We start from the raw sequence: 22,502 nt of genomic DNA, 5'->3' as shown, positions 1-22,502 counted from the left end.
TAAGCTCGAATCCTTCTCCTACATGAAACAGATGCAGATGCCCTGCAGTGGGACGTTACAGGTTGAATCTTGATCGTCGATCGTATAAAATTTTTAAGAGTTTGAGTGATGAATCCTGTAACCATCCAGGTTGGAATTGACATTGTCCTATGTGAGCTTCTTTCACTAGAGCTACAATCAAAAATTCTATTTTTTCGGACAAATTTGTTATACCACCTGTAAATAATAAAAATTACTTGTATGAGAAATAAGTAAATAACATTATTTTCGTTACTTACTCTTTTTGACAGAGTCTTTTAAAAGGAGACGTGAAATAATCGGATGATACGGTTACCTAGGACTTAAGTTAATAATTTAGCTACATCACCATTTCTGTATTCAAATATATTCACATTTATTTAACAGTAATAGTCAGTTGTTTAAAAGTTTATAATTGCCTGTTTGTTTTTTAATTAATCAAATAATTTTCCACACAGGGATCATTGGAATCTCAAATGGATTCAGTGAGTATGCAAGGGTCGCAACACATCCCGACACCAGAACGCAAGCCTAGCTTAACGCGATCACAGACAGACTCGAACATTACTTACATTGTTGAAGAAATACAAGAAGCCACTGGATCTCTTTATTATATAACGAAAGATGGGGATATTGATTTTCAAGTCGTCCTCAAAGTAAGAAATCAATTTATAATCTAAATTACAGTCAAGTTAATTAATATTATACGGTGTCGTCTCTAAACGTATAATTAAAAGTGTTTCTATTTTCTAAAATTACCTTTATTATCTGTATATTTTCTATAAAAAAGGGTTTTCCTTACATATTAATAGCCCACAACATAGAAAAAAATTCTTTTAAATAACTCAGAAAGCTTGTCCGAATTTTATTCTCAATATTTTATTACAGAAATCCATAATTAAATTTGTATTTAACCAAATTAAAAAAAATACATGATTCTTTCTCACTGTTGTGTTATAGGCAGTGTACTCCGTGTCGACTATGGACAGTTTTTACATAACAATGAGAGTCATGGAAGTTATGCTAAATTTAGTTGATACGCTTATGGAAATCGGAGTTCACAAGAATTGGCAAATCGATGAGGATCAAGATCCCCAGCCAGAAACTGTTGATCCACTGGCAGAGTTTCAAAAGGAAAAAGATAGCAAGGCAATGATAACTTCAACTAACTACTACAAAATGTTGATTTTTTTTTTCATTCAATGAATGTCATTTCTCATCTTTTTCGGATTTCAGGAGAGAGACTCTGGTATACCTTGTGCTCAAAGTCAAGATTCGACGAATGTTGAAGCCAGTGAAAATAAAGAAAAATCGAAGGAAGAAGAAAATTTCGACTGTCCCTATTATATGCTTATGTATATTATTTTAAGGTAAGAGTAGTTTAAAGTTTTCGCTTTCCAAAGCATTCAAAAATTATATAAAATATTTTATTAAATTTAAATGTAATAATAAAATTAAAATGTAATAATATTGCTATTTTTGCTTATGTTACAGATTACTACGTCAATTAGGTTGTTCTCACGGTTGCACGACCGCGTTACGCGGACCTCAAGCAGAGTGTCTTCGTGTACAAGCAAAAAACTCACTTCGACAATTGCGATTGGCTTCTGTGACTAAATTCACTCTACGACTCAAAGAAATGACAAAATTTGCACCAATCAGGGAGGTTTTAGACAACCTTCACTCCACTCTCGGTTATTGCACTGAACCAGCAAACATGGTCTCACCAATGAGTAAGACTGACTAAATATATTAAATTTCTTAAACCTTTCCTAAAGCTCTTTTATTTAGTGTAGGTTTCTATGGTTTTAGACCAGCAAAAGAAGAATTTTGCAAAATCTCCGGAAATAAGCCATCTGCAGGCAGGATACGCGACCAACTTTGGAGCAGGGCAGGGAGCCAATGCGAACAGAGCCTTAGAAAACTTTATCGTGGAATCCACATTTAGAGTTCTAGTTACGAGATTTGCAATGATGCATAAAGAATTAAAGTTACTCGACAATTCGGTCAGTACCACTTTTTTAGTAACTATGACTTTTAATGAATACGATTTTAATTTTTATCATCTTATAAGTAGTTACGTTAATTATTAAAATGAAATTGAAAATTTACTACAAACCACAAAAAAACAATTTTATGTTTTTTGCTTATTACGTGACCGTTTAGTCCCTAATGATTTTATCTAACTCATTCCACTATTCAACTTAATAAACATCCTTGTCCCTCTAAAAACCCAAAATTAATATATTCTGAGTCAGTGTAGTACCTTAAAGTTTTTTTCCATATTGATAGATAATGAGATTCTTGCATTTAGACTAACATATTTCTACAATGATATTATATAAGTTTATATGTGTTATTGTGGTAGGATACTGCAGAAAATATCTTGCTCAAAATTCGGATCAGCCGTACGCTTGCCATTAGGTGGATATAACTCTTTTTTTATCCGACTAGGTCGGCAAATTTACGGCCCACCCGATGGTAAGTGGTTACCGTACCATATAGACGCTTGTAATGCTAGAAGCATCTTAAACGTGTTGCCTGCCCTTGACTCTATCCAGGAGCTCGGTCACCTTAGTCACCACAGGAACACACTAGTACCTGAGAGCAGTATTATTTATGCGATCTTCCGCTTACTATCCTTGTATTGTATTGTATTGTAGTGGGCTCGGTTTTCCGCATTTAGACACAGAGGTAGTCCGTTGTGCGTGAAAAGAGGGCTGACTAGTTCAGCCAGCCCAGCTCCTTCCAGAAGCTCAGAAGCCTCCTGGGGCGTTCACAGGCTTCTCGGAGCGTCTGTTACTATCCTTGTAATAAAAGGCCGTCAACAGGCGCTATACGCGGAGGTGCGCCTCCTCCTGAGCTACGTGCGGGAGGGTCACGGGGGGGAGTTCCGCGCGGTCGCCTTCAGCGGTCTGCTGGACACCGCGGAGAGGCCCGGCGCGCAACACAAGGACTCCAACATGCAGACCACGAGAGTCATAAGGTCATCTTATTTATATATCACGTTTTTCATCAGCCTTTAATAATAAGTTCAAAAGTACAAAATATATCCCGCAAAAAAGGGTCTTCTATTTTTTTACTAAATGGTTTCGATTTAATTAACAAACTATAAAAATATGAGAAATCCCACGCGCATACATACACATTACACCCATAGCATTTTTTTTATCTCAAATTCTTGCTTTCTTGCATTTTGTTACTTTGTTAGTAAAAAAAAATTATATTATTGGAAGACATTAAATGATTAAATCAATATATTTAGTCAATTAAACTAAAAAACAATTGTTTCGGTTAAATTGACTGTACTGCCGTGCTTATACAAAAAAAAAACAGTAACGTATAAATATCGAAATTAAAAAAAATTTAGTTCAAAGTATTGTATTTATTTGAACTAAATATATGGCTTAATAATAGGTTTAATAAAGTAGGTTTAATGTTAATCTAATATATAAAATTCTCGTGTCACAGTTTTCGTTGCCATACTCCTCCGAAACGGCTTAACCGATTTTGATGAAATTTTTTGTGTTTATCCGGTATCTATGAGAATCGGCCAACATCTATTTTTCATCCCCCTAAATGTTAGGGGTAGTCCACCCCAAAATTTTTTTTTTTATTTTTTTGACAAAATTTTTAATTTCTATTTTTTTATGATACAACATTAAAAAATACATACAATTCTAAATTTTCAACCCTCTACGATCAACCCCTATTTTTAAATAGTGTCTAACGGCAAGACAACGTTTGCCGAGTCAGCTAGTGTTAATATACAGGGTGTCCCAGGAAAGACTGTCAAGCGGAAGTCCAGAGCTAGAACATCTCTTGGGGATTCCAAATCACCCCTATGTATATGATCCGATTTTTTATAGTTTAGGAGATATGATTTTTTTTCTAATTTTTCAATGTTTTTCGACCTTAGCGCTATTTTTGATCATAACTTCGTAAATAATTGAGATAAATGCCTGATTTTTTTTAAATAATTTAGCTAAACCTTGGGTCCTAACTAATACATACACAAATAAACCCTAAAAGTAAAATCATGCGCTTAAACATAATAGAAGTACTTAAAAAAAGAAAAGTGCAAAAAAAAACATAACTTCGAAGATTAAAAAAAAAATAATAGCAACAAAATAATTTATTTAAAAGAATCTTAAAAACTTCCTTAGTTTATCTAGTTTCTACCATAAAAAATTCAGTAAGTTAACTTTATGGCATCATCCCCAAATTTTAAAAAATTGTAATAAATTTGGTCGTGTTTACTGGGAGTATGGCTTTGAAAACAGATAAAAAACAATAGTTAAACGGTATGATAGCCGCGCCACTTGTTTGGAAAGTGACAAATAGAGTCAATGAACTAATGTTAGAGTGAGATAGGGGCAATCCGTGACTAGTGGTGATAATAGGAACTGAATACGTCACACTGCTCTGCTAGTCGTCTGCTTACCCTTGTGCTTACAGTACGATAGCGATTCCTCTTCTCTGGTTAGTGGTAATGGTAGTTACACATTAAATCTATAATAATTGGCTTTCACACCGGACTTTGATTGCATTTCGATTTGGACTCGTATTATTGGGACTCTCGTCGAATTGGCTTTCCCTAAGGACTTTGAGTGCAAACTTATCTATTGGTTGCAAGTGAAAACTGGTGTTTACTTCATCATGACAAGACGTTGTAATGCCCATTTTACAAGTGAGAACTATGAACAAGTGCACTACTTTTACGGGTACGCAAGAGGGAATGCTGCGGAAGCTGCGAGGTTGTTTCAGGAACAAGTAGAACGAAGAGGTGATCGTGCATCTGAAAGATGGCCTAATCATCGGAATATCTTGCAAGTTCGCGATGCCTATCGAGAAAGCAGAGTACCAGGAACAATCACAGGGCATCTGCCACTAATAAGAGAGTCAGAATTGGTAGAAGAAGTTATTGAAAAAATAGAAAGAGAGCCCAGTGTAAGCGTCAGAACCATTGAACTCCGCACTCCATAACAAAATCTGTAACACACCGCATACTTCAGAGTGAGGGCTATCACCCATATCACATTCAAAGAGTCCAACAATTGAAATCGGAAGATTACCCCAGACGGGTTAGATTTTGCCAAGAAATGTTGCGGCGTCAAGCAGTCAATGAAAACTTTTTTAAAACAATTTTATTGACTGAAGAATCACATTTTAAGCGAACTGGGATTTTCAACATCACAATTACCATTCCTGGGCTGTCGATAATCCTCATAATATGTACGATTTTATTTTTGTGTTACCCACACATTAGAAATTCTAAACATTTTTGAATATCATATCAAAAATTGACCGCTCCAGCGGGGTTCGAACCCGCGTCTCCGACTGACCGTGTCGGCGCTCTAGCCAATTAAGCTATAGAACGATGTACCCGCTAGAGCGAAATTTTTGATATGATGATTTTTATTTTCGGTTTAAGCGAACCGTGGCGCCGTCTATAGTGAGTTCTTTACAGAGACCCGTAACTATTAAAAAAGTTTCCTGTCAAAGACTTTCATATACAATGAAAATCTTTGACAGGAGACGACACCATGCTATTTTTAATATGTACGATTTTATTTTTGTGTTACCCACACATTAGGAATTCTAAACATTTTTGAATATTTGTCACTTTTCGAACAACTGGCGCGGCTATCATACCGTTTAACTATTGCTTAGAATACAAAAGATTCAGATAGGAAGTGTTTTTTATCTGTTTTCAAAGCCATACTCCCAGTAAACACGACCAAATTTATTACAATTTTTTAAACTTAAGTTTTCAAATATCAGACTTGTCGTATTTAAACCAAAATTTGGGGATGATGCCATAAAGTTAACTTACTGAATTTTTTATGGTAGAAACTAGATAAACTAAGGAAGTTTTTAAGATTCTTTTAAATAAATTATTTTGTTGCTATTATTTTTTTTTTAATCTTCGAAGTTATGTTTTTTTTGCACTTTTCTTTTTTTAAGTACTTCTATTATGTTTAAGCGCATGATTTTACTTTTAGGGTTTATTTGTGTATGTATTAGTTAGGACCCAAGGTTTAACTAAATTATTAAAAAAAAATCAGGCATTTATCTCAATTATTTACGAAGTTATGATCAAAAATAGCGCTAAGGTCGAAAAACATTGAAAAATTAGAAAAAAAATCATATCTCCTAAACTATAAAAAATCGGATCATATACATAGGGGTGATTTGGAATCCCCAAGAGATGTTCTAGCTCTGGACTTCCGCTTGACAGTCTTTCCTGGGACACCCTGTATATTACATTATTGAAACTGTAAAAGAAATGTGATGGTGGATTTTTTTTTACAAAATTAGAAAAAAACTGTCAACTGTAGGCACTGTAGTATAAACTATAAGTCACTATAACACCCCTACGCTCAAACGATTAATATAAAAGAAGGCAGACATCCTGTTCGGAATAGCAGCTACCTTTGATTGTCGACACAACGTCGTCAGCGCCACCTACCGGGTCGATGAATCCATCGAAATTTACATACGAAATTTGAACCTAAATGGTGTAGCCGTTTAGAGAGGTCAGGACACACGCGCGGAATGATCTCGAACGTGCGCCCGCAGACACGTGGCGCGCGCGGACGACGAGCGCGGCTCGGACGCGGGCGCGGACTCGGGCTGCGCGCCGGACGAGCGCTGCCACAAGAAGTTCACGTTCAAGAAGCGCAGCGCCTCCTCCGCCGGCGCGCACGTACGGCTCACTAGTCCAGTCTTAGCTTAAAAATTCCTGATAGTATATTTCGACTGTCCCTACGTATAATATCGAAATTGAAAAAAGCCACTTTACATTTTTTACGCTGAATGATTTGTTAAATATCGATATTGAGTATAAGCTCATGAAAAATGTGATTTTATGTGTATTTTATAGCATTTTCTCTTTTTTCTTTGAAAATATACATAAAAAGTAGTTTTTTCATGCAATCAAAAAAATAGAAAATTTGCAGTTTCGATACTGTACGTAGGGACAGTCGATTTCATTACAAGTGTAGAAAGGCTGCCATTGCAAAGAGTTTCGATAAATGTCTACCCGAGCCGAGGAGCAGCCGAAGGCGAGGGTTGACAGTCGGAACAAGTTGCAATGACGGTTCCGCACGTGTACTGAACGACGATTTTTAATACAGTTGCGAAAAAATGAAGCAATTTAATAAAATAATAAAAAGAAAATTTCTGAAAAATGGCGCCAACCGTAGAATATAAGCAGAGTATTTTTTTTCTTCACCCATTCTGGTAGGCAAAGGGAACTATACAGCCAAGTCCTCAGTAGAAGTTTTTTATTGATATGAAATGAAAATGAAATTTAATGAGATGATTTCATCTGAAATGAAACCTAACCAAACTCATTCAATCAAATAATTAAATCTGCTATTGAAACAAATTAGTAGCTTCTTTTTAGAAATATACGTATTTGCATGAATCATAAAAACTTCTATGATTTTTTTTAGTAAAAACTTCATGGTTGGTTTGCTTTTTAATAGACATTATTTTGACAGTTGGGAAAGAGAACGCACGAGTTCGGGAAAGGTAAAAAAAAAGCACGAGTATGTAATAGCCCACATCCCGAACGCTATACGTCCCTGCAATACGCCACTTTTTGAGCAACTGTATTAAAAAATATATTACTCTGTGTTATTTATGAAGTGATTTTTATAAGTAGTAATTTTTTAATTAGTTAAATCTTCTGAAACACAAACAGTACATATTTGAGCTACAAAAATACAAAAAAATAATCAATCCACAACAAATTATATAAAGGATAATCTGTAACAAAAATTAAATAGAATCTCTTCACCTGATGTTTAACACCACAACAATTTAAAAGTTTTTCTTCTTTTCAGTCAGATTTTCTGAAAGTTACTTTAAAAAAATTATTTCTAGAGTCTTCTAGAAACCGAAGGCGGTGATGAATCGGCGAGTCAGTCGCCTCTATCTGTACGAACAAGAAGATACCAGCTCACTCCGAGACAGTCTGAACGAACGATCCCGTCCGCTTCGTCCGTTGACATAACGCCTAACCGCAAAATATCTCATTCGAAATCTATACCTTCCAAGTTTCATATAAGTGGTATAGGTATGTAAAACAATTTAAAATTACTTTATTGTACAATAAATTTTACCTTCCAATAGTAAAATTTGACTGTAATAATATGACTATCTGTTTTCTTAAGATAACGACAAAAATTGTGAGAAGTGTGTGTGTATATATGGATATGTTTATGTGTATATGTTTGTATAATTATTATATATACTTTTTTGTAATTTATATTTATATACCAGATGCATGCCCGGATGGACAAAGCAATATTTCTTTCATTGTAAGGTTCAATATAAGGTTGAATGGAAGAGATTGCTTTTTAGAAGTAAGATCGTCTGGTCAATTTGGGACTATAATTGCATGTATTGTTATTTAATTTAATAACAGTGAACTGGTTCCGTCAAAAGCCACAACCTCAGAATCTTATCCGGAACGGCGCTGGATCCGGCGAGTCGCTGCCCATATCCGGCAGCATGGCGTCCTTAGCAAGACCGTACCACACACAACCCATACATGTATCACGACCGGTTCATGTTAAGCGACGTGTCGGTTACACACTCAATAGGTATGAAACAATAATTTATATATGATTTATTAATGGTCATAATTAAGGTTCTAATGTATATAAAAAGGACACTGATATTGAAACAGCTATAAACACTGACGGTGGAAATATAATATGATTTGCGTAGATTTTTTTTTTCGTATGGCATAATGGCTCACTAAGAAGGGAGTTCTTGAAATTCGGCTGTAAATTAGTATGGTAAATATTGTAGTTGTAAATATAAAATATAGCACCCAGATAAAAAAAACGAGTTACAACGGACTTCCTGTCAATTAAGTCGTTAAAATTCCAGAGCAAGAAAAAGAGTGGAAGATAGATTGAATAGATTCGGGCTCAGAAAAATGGGTAAAAAGAGAGATGGAAGTATTGAAGAGACTACAGGTGGATGTACGTTATACAAACCAATAAATATTTAATATGTCATTATCAAGGACAAATATTTACTTACTATTTTTGTTTATTAGATTTGTCTCGTCGAGGTTCAGCTGAGGGTGGTTCAGGTGGTGGGGAGTCAGAAGTCGTTGTGTTGAAAAGAAGGAGATTAGTAGCAGCTGCGCCACTGTATGCTGGTCTTGCGAGATTTAGTTTTATTTTAGACGCAACACAGCCTGGCGCCACACCTGATGCTTTGTTTATGGCTGCTTTATTGGACCTTGTGAGTAGTTTTTGTTATATTTTGCTCATTTTTATTTACCATTGTCTAAAATTATCAAATCGAAATATAAGTTTTTCAAATAATCTTTGTGTGATGTTGTGTGCGACAAACTTCTATAGATGCAGTAATTGTGTAAAGCTTGGAAAGTTTAGAAAAATGTTTAAGGTTAATATTTATATACATAGGGTTTTAATATTTATAAGTTGTCGTTGGTTACAGCCACACACAGTCGTCGTTGGAAGAGCTGCTATGCTTCTAGAATGTGCGCACTTAGTACACAATTGCAATAAAGGACAATGGCCATATTGGCTCAAATCAAATATGGCGAAAAATCCGCGTAAGCATTCAATATTAAGGATGTTCATTTTCCGGGTTGATATTATAAATTGATCCAACTATTTATATCTTCAAAATGTTGCAGTATCTTCAGGTCCTATGCAATTGAGGAGACAACGTCTGGCCGGAAAACTATTCTATCAATGGGCAGAAGTTAGTATTCGAAATCAAAATCTAAAATAACTTTATTCAAATAGGATTTAAAAGCATCTTTAAATCGTCATCTTAAAAATTAAAGTTTAATTTTTATTAAAAGTGAAGTTACCACCGATTCGGAATGTAGATTTTGCAAATTTCAGATTCTGCAAATTCTGCAGATTTTTGGCAAGAAACTCCCCAATTACTCTTTTAAAGAAATACATTGTATTTTAATGCGAAATTGCTAATATCTGTCGTGAAATACAGCGTCACTAAATCCACACATTTTTATCATTTAAGTAATTCTATACCGTATACATTAACCCAGAAAGGAGATATTTACTTTGCGCAGCCGGAAATTGGAGATACAATTTTGTCATTCCTTCTCGTTTAATACTGCAATTAATACTATTTTTGTCAAAACAAGCATTATTCTTTTAATATAAATAATATTTATAAAAATATATTTTGATTTGTGACATAATAGTTAACAATAGATATTTTTCATAAGGTGTGTAAGGCGTACCCTATGAAAAATATCTCGCAAGGAGACTCGAGCTCCAAGATCATGAATGCCCCGGATATCCCTTTTTTTGCAAAAAAAAACACAGTCTCAGTATCTATATCATTATTCCACATTAACAGGCCATAAGGCAACACTATGTAGATATCTAAAATATATTAATCGCACAGCAACAACTTAAGTCAATTGACGAACTTTTCAACTGCGAATGCTTCTACCATACAAGGATTACAAATGTAAATTCCATTGAAGTTTCGAATCCAAATTTATTCCTAACAAAACCGTAGTGTCATTGATAATAAGATTATCGTTATTTATTTCCAAATTATAATGCGGATGTTTAACATTGGGCAACGCAAACACAACGCACTTGGTTTACTTAGTGTTTAAAACCAAGTTGTTTATTTTAAACCAATCATGGATTCGCGATGAAGAACTGTTCACGTCGTCGTCATAATTTATTTTGTTCTATCAAATTTAAAAATAATCGTAAATAAAGGACCTAGAATGGATGCCTCTTTTGAAATTGTTCTATTATAATAAAACTTTTATATCACTAAAGACTATACACTATTATGTACATCATCTATGTCTCGTATGGGTACTGTTTCAGAAGCTTTAAACATATTTTTTAAACAATTTTTCTCCTTGTCATAATTTAAAACAGTATACTATGGTACAAAAGTTTATATCGTATAAATGACGTATTTCAGGCAATCGGAAACAGATTAGAAGATATGCTAAATGAGGATAGAAAGCATATTGATACTGTGGTCAACCTTGTCAACGATCCCGATGGTCAACGAGAACTATTACAACAAGACGAGGAGGAAGATTTCTTAGACGAAGGTATAAAGTTTGATGTATTAAAATGCGGTTTCCTACACGTGTCGCTCAGACGACGTCTACAACGTCACTGACATAAAACAAACGTACACATATACTTTTACCATACACACATTAACACATAAGCGGGGCATCAGTATGTTGTTTAAAATTTTGCATGTATTGTATAAAAACCAATCTTCGCATGTATGAAATTTATCACATGAGAACGATTTGACAGATATTCTATTGCTGTATTCTGTTATCCGGACATTTTTTGTAAAATTCTTTAAAATTTTCCTACTCTTATGACAACAAAGATTTCAATAATAATTCGTATGACATTATTTATGACATTCTGGTGCTTTCTCGTTTCTCTTTTTCTTCTTAAGTAATTTGTGTATTTACATTTACGTTAACCACAGCTAGTATTCGGCTTCCTGGGAAAACCATTGGCGCTGAATGTCCCCGTGCTCTAAGACTAGTCGCCTGCATGCTATTGTTCGAAATAACTGCATTTCTCCGTGAAACCTACCAAAACCTACCGAAATCTTGTCGATCTTCTTTAAAGGAAAGGGGACCTTGGGACCGAGTGTACAGGTACGATTCTTGCATGTTTCCCTAATTTTGTTTTCTTTTTGGTAAGTAGTTGCCATATATGTCTTCTTTATGTCAATGATTATTTTTGTTATTATGTTTTGCGAAGGTGGATGCAAAAGAGGAGACGTTTAATGTGTAATAATAAGTGAGTTTTTTATGTTTCGTTAATTAGTAAAGATTAAAGAATTCATATTTTGACCAAACTTTTCATTTTAACAGGGCTCTTAGCAGTCAACACACATTAATGCCAGTCGAGTATGTGATCTAAGGAATAATGCATGACTACCAGCACAATATGTGCATGCACATAGTTTGTAAATAAATTTAGTACTAACGCGGTGCTCGACGCACCGTAAAACTTCACATAGTTATGATTTTTATAGAGTATTGTAGGTTTTTTCGCTTACACATTTTTCGATTATTGAGGGTCCTGCGGCAAAGGCAGATGGTTGCTGAATTTCTTAATAATGGCTAACTTGTTTAAATTTAATCTCTGAAATCTGCATTTCCGCGTTGATCCAATAAATAAAATAAATACCAATAAAAAACTTCTGAAATTCAAAAGTAAGCGCATGGTATGTAATAATGCAATGAATTCCGATTTAAAAGGTAGGTAAATTTTAAAATAATCATTATAAAAATTCGTACATTTTAAATTATTAGGTACAACAAAAATACCATAGTTAGATAAACTTAGAAATATTTCGCTTTGCTACATTGGCATGCCGAAATTCGAAATTCGACACAATTATTGGTAAAACTATTGAAATAGATAGTAATACCCTTCACGCTAAATGAAGTTGATATTTCTTCGTCTTTGTAAGTTCGAATTTTAGGTACAATTTATAATTGTAGGGAGGCTAACAGACGCTGGAGTATGGCACTCTCAAGTATGGGCCACTCCCAAGCTTCAGCACAGAGCCTGCAATCGATTGCCGGACCGGAAACGGAGAGGAAAATATCTTTCGTCCTTCACGAACCGGAAAACGTGTCTGGAGGAAGCAGCGTTACTGTGAGAATTGAATATTATTTCATGTTTTATTCTTTGCTTTTTAAACACGAATTCTATTCATTTCAACACTCTTTTGCGTTATTCAAGTTATTTCAGAGTTAAAATTGTAAGCAGAACTAACGTCTAATATTTTTCTTGACACTTTATATACATAAAGTAAAAAACTAATTTTAATTTTGTACACACACACGAAACATTTAGCCTTATTTAGTGTCGTTTAATATATCAGAAATGCCACATTGTTGTCAATATTTCTCAATGAAATATTGGAACGAAGTTCCTTACGGCAGGCTTGACATTTGGCTGGGCGACCGAACTGAAAAAACGTGATACTAAAACCGTAAGAAAAATATATAACGGAAGTGACGTAATATCAGTCACACGACTGTATAATATGACGTTTGTAAAACTAAAATATGACTAGTAAACTTTTTTTAAAATTATTTATGTAATTTTATACTGTCGACAAAAATAAATAAAGACATATGTTTTTTATTTCATTTAATAGTTTGAATTATTATTATTATTATTATTTTGTTTGATTTATTTTATTTTACGGTATTTGTTATTTTCTAAAATACTAAATTTCCTAAATACTTTTAAAAACGAATCAACAAAATTAAAAAAATCAAGAACTAGAATATATATATAAAATTCAGTAATTTTTTTCAAATTGTGTTGCTTCAATACTATCCGAAGGAGCTTCGTTCCTACTTGGTGTACCATGACACCACATAATTCTTATATTACTTACACTAAAAATTAAGTTATATATTTTTAACTGAATACGATTCGGTCCGCATCATGTCACCGATGGACATACGCCTCTTCCTCCATGTAGGAGCACGTTTACTCACGTGAATGTTCATATAATATATGTTCATATATATATATAATTTCATGCTGGATTTTTTAAATTTTTTTTTAAATTTTTAACTGTCGTAAATTTTTAAATTTTAAAAGCATTCAAAATAATAGATTTGTACTTGCGAAAGCAACTAAATGGTGCTTAGATATTTCCTTTTTTTAAAGCAATTGTTAAAATGTATCACTGTATGCTTTCCTAATAAAACAAAATAAATAAATGTCGCCAGCTCCCCGAGGCGGCCCCGGCGGACGACAAGAAGGGCCGGCTGGGCGCGCGCGCGAAGGGCGTGGCGCGCCGCAACACGCAGCAGCACGCCGCCTACGGCTCCTTCAAGCGGCGCTCCATCAAGCTCAGGCAGAAGGACGCGCGCGACGTGGACGACTGTAGGCCGACTGATTGGCAATCCATTAATTACGGCACGCGTTGGGGGGCGACTGATTGGCAATCCATTAATTACGGCACACATTGGGGGGCGACTGATTGGCAATCCATTAATTACGGCACGCGTTGGGGGCGGGTCGACAAGTGCGACATTGTGTGACAAGGGGTGGGGATAATATTGTGACATTTCAAAATGACGTGTAAACAAAACATGTGACGTCACATTAGGTGAAGGACGGTCTCATAATATGTCAGCTATGACAAGGATAGAAGAGGGGTAAAAAAATCGTGAAATTCGTTTGACGTAATTTATGGATAGCCCATTATATGACTATTTGTGAATTTATGTATATTAATTGTTAACTTTATTAGATGTATCTATAGTTTTCACAATCGAAGGCGTACCAACCCTAAACAAAATTATCGCGCTTAAACTGATAGTCTACAAGATAGTCAACAAGTTTTTTGCAAATATCTCAAAAACTAATAGATTTTCTAAATTAAAAAAAAAGATTCAAAAATAGGAAAATTGGAAAATTAAAAACTTAAATTAATCATCGATAATAACAATAATAATCTGAATAATAAAATAATTTTTGCAAACGAAATTTCATTTTTATTAAATGGCATCTTGATCCATTCCGAATCGAATTACATCTCAATCATGATTTATTTAATTATTTTATTTTATATTTATTTTTAATTATAGCTAGTAAAGCTATAAGTTTCTGACACAACTTGTACCACTTCGTAACAATCATATCTACTAAGTAAAACAGATATACGTTGATAGATTATTGAAACTGGCTATTAATAAGCTATCGACATTTTATGTAATTTTGATTTTATTTTTATTTAATTTTACAATATATCATTACGTAAATAATTTTGCAGTTGTCAATAAAAGATCAGATTCCATACAAAGTAGAAGAAAGGTTTCATCGCTATCTGATAGAAGTGACACATCGGAAGTTTATCCAGCAACAGGTAATATAACCAAGAAAGACTCGACAAAAAATATTTTGTTTGAATTTATGGCACAAAAGTGGCCTAATCCATTATAATTACAATCTAAATAATTTAGAGTTAACATCATTGTTATTATTGCAATTGATTATATATGATTGCATTGTTATTTACGGATTGTATTGTAATACAAGTAATCACTTATCGATTTTCAAAATATAACAAAAAAAATGTTCCAAAAAATTTCAGTTATGTTGCTGTAATAACACTTTTGGCTTGATTTTGACTGATTAAACTGCTCCTTTAACAGGCGGTACAGTAATAATGCCCAATGAAATGGATAGTGGTGGTGAAGAGAGTCCAGGAGTTTTGTCTGATGATCACGACCACCCGCCTGACAGCCCCGACAGTACTAGTACTGATCCTCCTGACATCAACAAGGGTTTTCCTTGGCTCAAGGTTGATGTAGTTTGTTACTTTAGTTAAGTTTCTTTTGAAGAAATAACTATAACAACATCATACAATTTAAAAATGTACATGACATTAAAACATCAGTTTCTAAAATTTCCTTTGCAAAGTAGATAATAAAATAAGTGACAATCATAATGAGCTGTAAAAGAACAGTATATATAATAATAATAGTAATAAATACAGAATCAATACTACTATTTAGTTCATAAAAATGTTTCAAAGAAAAAATTCACACAATAAAAAAAACGAATCGAAAATTATTATTATTTTGGGTTCTTTATTAGACCAGATAAATTATTAATTTAATACTAATAACACCACATCTATTCAACAGGTAATAGTCAAATTTATGAACTCATTCAACTACGTATGTTGTCATCAAAATTTTTGTCACCCGTATTGCTTTCGTCGCAACATGCGAGCTACTGTTCGACTTATGAAGTCTGTTCAAAAGGTATTTATGGCATAACCATTTGTTCAAATTTTTGTCGATCGTATACTATTTTTTTTTTTGTGATTATTGACAGATATATGGGGAGAAATTTGGTCCAGAAATTAATAACACAAACAATGATGAAGGATCTGGTGGGACAAGACGAGGCAGACGGACCCGCAAATCTTCGGAACATGCGAGTGATAGGTACAAAAAAAAATAATTTACATAAAGTTATTTTACTTCGTTAACGTTTTTATGTGCTATCCGCAAAATTTTTATTCCAATATTTACTATGTAATAAACATAATCGCACTCTGGGTCAAAAATACTTAAATTGCATCTAGTTTTACATCTTTCTATAATTACTATTTCACTGATCTAGCGCTTCATATTTCTGTACCACATCACATCCCTGTGGTAATTCTAGACCTGAAGACTGGCGTTTTATATTTAATAGGTCGGGGGAAAAGCCTTTTCGTATTTTCGTGTAAAAAGTTGCAATAACATATTTTCGGTTGTATTATTTGTAACTGGCTGGTTTGTTACCACGAAACGGCGACATTTTAAAAATGAAATAAAAATGTAAAAAAACAGTTTTCCACCACTTTTCAACTGTTTTTCTGTTTGCCAAAATGGGTGGATCCAACGAAAAATTTGGTACATTTTAAAGTTTTACTTTAAATAATTGTGTTTGCTCGCAAACGAAAAAAAACCGACTTCAATTACAACGTAGATAATAAATAGATGACTATTTTAGTCAAGTATCACTCAAAAAGTAGTTATCAGATCTCGATAAAATTTATATGTGACCACATGATAAACATTAGCTTTCGATTAAATTAAAAATCATCAAAATCGGTACACCCAGTAAAAAGTTATTACGGATTTTCGAGAGTTTCCCTCGATTTCTCTGGGATCCCATTATTAGATCCTGGTTTCCTTATCACGGTACCAAACTAGGGATATCCCCTTTCTAACAAAAAAAGAATTATCAAAATCGGTACATCTAGTAGAAAGTTATGCGGTATAATACAACGTAGGTTGACGAAAAAAGCGTCAAGTAAAAACGCATTATTAAATATAACTCGAAAAGTAGTTGTTAGATATCAAATAAATTTAAATGGGACCAATTGACACACACCCACCTTTCGATTAAAACAAAATTTGTCGAAATCGGTCCACCCGGTCAAAAGTTCTGAAAAAAAAAACCAGTCGAATTGAGAACCTCCTCCTTTTTTGGAAGTCGGTTAAAAGAGAGCATACCTAGTCAAAAGTCGGTCAAGCTGCACAGATCGCGAAACCCGCACGCGCGCAATAAAATGATGTTGGGTATATGGTGTCATTGGAACACCTGTTGGGCACCTTTCATTATGAGCTTTTACCGCCGGGCAAAACCATCGATTCCTATTTCTATTGTCAACAGCCGAAGAGACTTAAACAGACTTAAGAATAAGCGGCCAGAATTGATCAACAGAGAAGGTGTGGTCTTTCGTCACGACAACATCCGACCACACCACATACATCTTTAGCCACTCAACAAATATTAAAAGTGTTTGACTGGCAAGTCTTATGCATTCACCATATATCCTCAATCTTGCACCCTCAGATTTCCATCTGTTTCGGTATCTTCAGGACTCTTTAGGTAGTGTAAAGTTAACATCAATAGAGGACTGTCAAAACTACTTGTCGCGGTTTTTTATTATAAGTCCCCAAATTTCTTCAGCAACGGAATCCAGTCACTACCTACAAGATGGCGGCAAGTTATCGAACAAAATGGTACATAATTATATAAATTATAATTGATGTAAATAAAATTTGTAAAATCCTACGTTGATTTTTTTTTGAAAATACGAAGAACCTTTTTTCCTGACCTAATATTAAAATTTAGTAAAATCTTAAAACGTTCTCTCTCTTCATGTATTGTCTTGATAATACCGTCTTTCCCACATTCGTTTTTTGTTACTAGTTTTTTTTTTATATAATTTATACCTCTTTTTTAATCTTATTCAATAAACGATACACGAGATTTGTTTTATAGAATCGATCGATCAGTCATTGAAAGTGCAGGACTCGCTTACCGTACAGCGGGAGTAGAACAATCAGTTCCCACCACAGAAACACCAGTTGCGGACAAGCCTGGTGCTATGCCGTACCCGCCTCTCGAACCGCCCCCTATATTGAAATACATAAAAACTCAGGTAAACGACAAATATAATAATGATTGTAATACTGATGAAAAATATCTTTTATAGTAAAGGTTTTACCTTCGCAGAATTTAGGAAGTCCTAATCTTCCTATATATATATATAATACAAGAAATTTGTAAGAAAAGTTTGAAAAGTGTAATAAATAAAGAGCCCTAGGCCCTCCCCTAAGAGCTTTCAAATGGCTTAACGAATGAGACAAACCTTAATGTTTCTTATTTGCTTACAATGTATCCCTTGTAATGTCATGTTACAACTCAATGTTAATTTATGAATATGGAAATAATATAAATAATGAAATATCATTTATAAATTAATAAAAAGTTAATATCAAATTTAAATGAAACCGTGCGTATAAACGCACAATATAAGAATACTACATAGGTAAATAAAAAATACTGTTACAAAAAAACCTGCGTCACCCGTGCCCTGCGGTCACCAACCCGCCTGCCCAGCGTGGTGACTAAGGTCAACACACATGAGTTCACGCCATATTTGGCGCGAACTTGTGGAGGCCTATGTCCAGCGATGGACTGCAATAGGCTGAAGTGAGTGAGTAACAAAAAAAAAGGTCTTTTTACTCATATAATAATATTGATATCGGATAGTCGGTTCATATAATGACCATAAAATACATAGTACGTAAACATAAACAACAATGGTACTCCCATCGGACAGGTGCGCGACGCGTACCACGCGCCCCTGGCGGCGCTGGTGAAGGGCGCGACGACGCTGAGCGAGGACGTGTTCGCGGAGGCGGCGGGCGCGGCGTGGCACCTGCTGCTGGAGCCCGACCGCGAGCTCAGCGCCTGCGCCGCCGCGCTCTACGTGCTGGCCGCCGTGCGCGCGCCGCTCCCCGCCGCGCACCTCATGCACCGCCAGCTCAAGCACCCCGACCCCGCAGTGCGGTGAGTGCCCCACCGGCCACGCGCCTCGCGCCTCATGCACCGCGAGCTCAGCGCCTGCGCCGCCGCGCTCTACGTGCTGGCCGCCGTGCGCGCGCCGCTCCCCGCCGCGCACCTCATGCACCGCCAGCTCAAGCACCCCGACCCCGCAGTGCGGTGAGTGCCCCACCGGCCACGCGCCTCGCGCCTCATGCACCGCGAGCTCAGCGCCTGCGCCGCCGCGCTCTACGTGCTGGCCGCCGTGCGCGCGCCGCTCCCCGCCGCGCACCTCATGCACCGCCAGCTCAAGCACCCCGACCCCGCAGTGCGGTTAGTGCCCCACCGGCCACGCGCCTCGCGCCTCATGCACCGCGAGCTCAGCGCCTGCGCCTTTAGTGCGGTCATTGTCCGCACCGCACCACACTCCGAGTACCTCGATACCTAAAATAATATATTGCTTAACATGAATCAGAATTTTCTTAGGTTTTTTACACATTCAAGGAATATATTTAATACTAGCCGACCCGTGCCCACTTCGTTGGGCGTTAATTATTATTATATTAACCAAATAACATACTTTAAAAAACAAATTTTATAGCTCTTAAATAAACAATATGTTGCTCCAACGCCATCTATCAAAAATCAAAAAAACGTCGTCGATAGACTAAAATAAGACTAAATTAATAACGTCGAAAGACTAATAAATTGTTTTCTAAATGGCGATAGATGGCGCTAGTTTATTTACCATTTTGGTATTATATTTTAATCTTTTTCTTATTTACTGAATTTTTTGTTCAATTACAATAAAATATAGCCTATGTCACTCCTGAATAGTGTAGCTTTCTGTTAGTGAAAGAATTTTTATGATCGGATCAGTATTTGCGAAGATTATCCCCTACATATAAACAAAGATATAAACTTTACCTCTTTATAATATTAGTATAGATTAGTATATAAGTAAGAAGTAATCGTAATATTTTCTGTTGTCTATCACAAACCAATGACTTTTCTCCTAAATTAATATAACCCTAAAATTTGATTCCAGGATAAACGCTATTTTACGTTTCCAAGTAATGTGGAAACTTAGATATCAAGTATGGCCACGTATGGAGGAAGGTGCATCTATGACATTTAAAGTACCTCCGCCCGGTATTGAGTTCACTCTGCCTTCCCCGAAAATTGGCATTGAATCATTAGCTGTGGTCGATCCGCCTTGGAGTCCACAAGTTAAGGATAAAGACATGGAAATGACTCTTAATCAAGAACGACATGTAAGTTTCCACAAGTTAAAAATATATTAATGTTATTTTTATATATGTAATCAAATAGTGTCTCTCATATTCACCGTCCTTTAGCGTTCGCTAGTCACTGCAACTAAAACACGAAAAAAGCAACAAACTGAAGCTATCAAAAAGGCGTTACAACAAAGGGACGATAAGAAAAAAGCTGAAAGAGAAAGTTTCTTAATAACAACAATACCAATTACTCGACAAGCCGCTCGCGAACCTGCTCTCGATCACGTTGCAGATGATCACGTTGAGCGTAAGAACGTTATTTCTATCATAGTATTATTTAATTAATTATTATTTAATATCTCCAAAACCATTTTACACTTACCACAGTCTAGTTAAAAGCTGATGCAGCAAACATTGCTGATGCAGAAAAAAGTCTTGTCAAAGTCAGTAGTTGTTTATCATCACCAACCGAGCTTCTTACTAACAATTTCATATTTTGCTATTATTATTACCTTTATTATAATATGCTCTGTCCTAACACAATATGGATATATTGATTATTGAGGTAAGACCCAGCGTATTGAGGTAGGGCATAGCCAGAATTATCCTGCTCAAAATCAGCAGCCCGCCTGGGACTTCTCCAATCTTACAGAAGATTACAGCTAAATAATACTGCTGGTAGCTGTATTCCTGGAGTAAGTAAGGTGGCCAGAACTCCTGGGGAGGGTCGTGGGTACGGTCAGCAAAGCGTTTACGACGCCTCTGGTGTTGCAGGTGTCTATAAGCTGCGGTAATTGCTTACTATTAGGTGAATCGTACGCTTGTTTGCTGCCCTTGTTGTGTAAAAAAACATTTAAGAATTCTTCGCTTCCAGCGCCAGCAGACGAGGAGATGGCAGAGGGGGTCCGTGGCTCTCACCATACACAAGTGGCATCCGCACTATTCCCTTCTGTGCTGTGTTCTGCTGTTGCAGAGATCATCTCGCTACTAGACGACGCAGCCGTGTCTAGAGACGGCTGCTCTGTATATGAAGTTGCTTATCAAGTATGTTTGAAAAGCTCTTGATATCATTTTTTACGGTGATATAAAAGTGGCTGTGCTATCTAATATTTTTTCTTAGCTAACGAGATTTAAACTGACGAGCTATATATATATATATATATATATATATTTAATACAATACAATACAATACCAACTATACAGTTCGTTAAATTTATTATAACACATATTATTTTATTTCTTTATCATTATATTTTAAACATTAATTTAAATTATTATTCACAGGTCATATGGGGATGCCTAGTAGAAGATTCCGCACTATTCTTACGTCACGTTCTAGAAAGATTAACAAGAGACCATCAAGATGAAATGTTTAAACTGCTCCGACATTTAATCAGATTTATTCCGCGACTGCCGCAACAAGCAGCTTTTGCTTTATATAACTATATAATAGGCTACGTAATGTTCTATGTGAGATCACCACATGAAGACGGACAAAGACTTATTGGAGCCGCGTTGTCTATTTTGTGGATGGTATATTTTGTTCCAAAAATTTACAAATTTAGTCCTCTCTGCCTAAGGTATTTAAAAGCGTTTTTTTTTTTTATAGGTAGTGCATAGTGTACATGGCATAATGTTTAAGGATTTAAAGCAAATCTTACGAAAAGAACAATGTGACGCTTCTATATTACTCACTGCAAACGTACCTGCTGCGAAGAAGATTATAGTGCACGGACCGTGTAAGTGTTAGGAAAACTCCTTAATTGTTACACAATCTATTTTCAACTCACTTATTTAAACAAAAGTCTGTTCAAAAGAAATAAGGTTATGTAATAACTTTTTAGCGGATAATGAAGGCAGTATTCCATCACAATTCCCTGTTCAAGAAGATACACAGTTTTGTCAAATTCTGAGAGAATCTCTCGATTATTTTGGCATACCGGAACGATTACACGATGAGCACTTCCTTGTTGATTTTAAAACACGTAAGCTTAACCCAATTTTAAGGGCATAATTTAACATTTCGTAAGTAATTATATTATTGTGTCTAAAAAATTCTGCAGGACAAATTCATAACCCCCAAAGCTACGTACGTGACCATTATTTTTTTAAACGATCTCAATACCCCCAACTGGGTCTTGTGCATATGGTACCCGAAGAAGCTTTCGAAAAATTACAACAACAAGAATTATTACTGAAATTTGTTGAAACTGGCAAAGTGTTGTTGACATGGGCCATACTCAAAAATGTGGATATGGTATGTATTGATAACTATAACTGTGATTTATCAATATACGAGTAGTTAAGCATGGTTCGTTAATATCGCAGTTAATT

General features: G+C 35.4%; 1 protein-coding gene across 1 annotated transcript in view; it reads left to right on the top strand.

Moving 5' to 3' along the window:
• The window catches only part of LOC123657819 (protein unc-80 homolog), a 54,368-nt gene that overhangs the window by 17,176 nt on the left and 14,690 nt on the right, over positions 1–22,502 (top strand). The window contains exons 15-46 of the mRNA XM_045593327.1: positions 477–674; positions 979–1,167; positions 1,255–1,388; positions 1,513–1,751; positions 1,831–2,024; positions 2,850–3,004; positions 6,601–6,727; positions 7,912–8,104; positions 8,456–8,633; positions 8,926–9,020; positions 9,098–9,288; positions 9,508–9,625; positions 9,710–9,777; positions 10,999–11,134; positions 11,536–11,710; positions 11,817–11,855; positions 11,930–11,965; positions 12,566–12,722; positions 13,817–13,973; positions 14,866–14,958; positions 15,248–15,396; positions 15,743–15,862; positions 15,936–16,048; positions 17,883–18,042; positions 18,727–18,956; positions 19,978–20,203; positions 20,288–20,474; positions 21,042–21,211; positions 21,453–21,701; positions 21,778–21,907; positions 22,013–22,153; positions 22,232–22,425. Of these exons, the coding sequence (XP_045449283.1) occupies positions 477–674; positions 979–1,167; positions 1,255–1,388; positions 1,513–1,751; positions 1,831–2,024; positions 2,850–3,004; positions 6,601–6,727; positions 7,912–8,104; positions 8,456–8,633; positions 8,926–9,020; positions 9,098–9,288; positions 9,508–9,625; positions 9,710–9,777; positions 10,999–11,134; positions 11,536–11,710; positions 11,817–11,855; positions 11,930–11,965; positions 12,566–12,722; positions 13,817–13,973; positions 14,866–14,958; positions 15,248–15,396; positions 15,743–15,862; positions 15,936–16,048; positions 17,883–18,042; positions 18,727–18,956; positions 19,978–20,203; positions 20,288–20,474; positions 21,042–21,211; positions 21,453–21,701; positions 21,778–21,907; positions 22,013–22,153; positions 22,232–22,425 (4,941 nt within the window). The remainder of the gene's footprint in view (positions 1–476; positions 675–978; positions 1,168–1,254; positions 1,389–1,512; positions 1,752–1,830; positions 2,025–2,849; positions 3,005–6,600; positions 6,728–7,911; positions 8,105–8,455; positions 8,634–8,925; positions 9,021–9,097; positions 9,289–9,507; positions 9,626–9,709; positions 9,778–10,998; positions 11,135–11,535; positions 11,711–11,816; positions 11,856–11,929; positions 11,966–12,565; positions 12,723–13,816; positions 13,974–14,865; positions 14,959–15,247; positions 15,397–15,742; positions 15,863–15,935; positions 16,049–17,882; positions 18,043–18,726; positions 18,957–19,977; positions 20,204–20,287; positions 20,475–21,041; positions 21,212–21,452; positions 21,702–21,777; positions 21,908–22,012; positions 22,154–22,231; positions 22,426–22,502) is intronic.

Source organism: Melitaea cinxia, chromosome 11, assembly GCF_905220565.1.
Source record: "Melitaea cinxia chromosome 11, ilMelCinx1.1, whole genome shotgun sequence".
Classification (NCBI taxonomy): domain Eukaryota; kingdom Metazoa; phylum Arthropoda; class Insecta; order Lepidoptera; family Nymphalidae; genus Melitaea; species Melitaea cinxia.
Note: the sequence above shows the minus strand (reverse complement) of the source record. Positions and strands in the feature narration are given on the sequence as shown.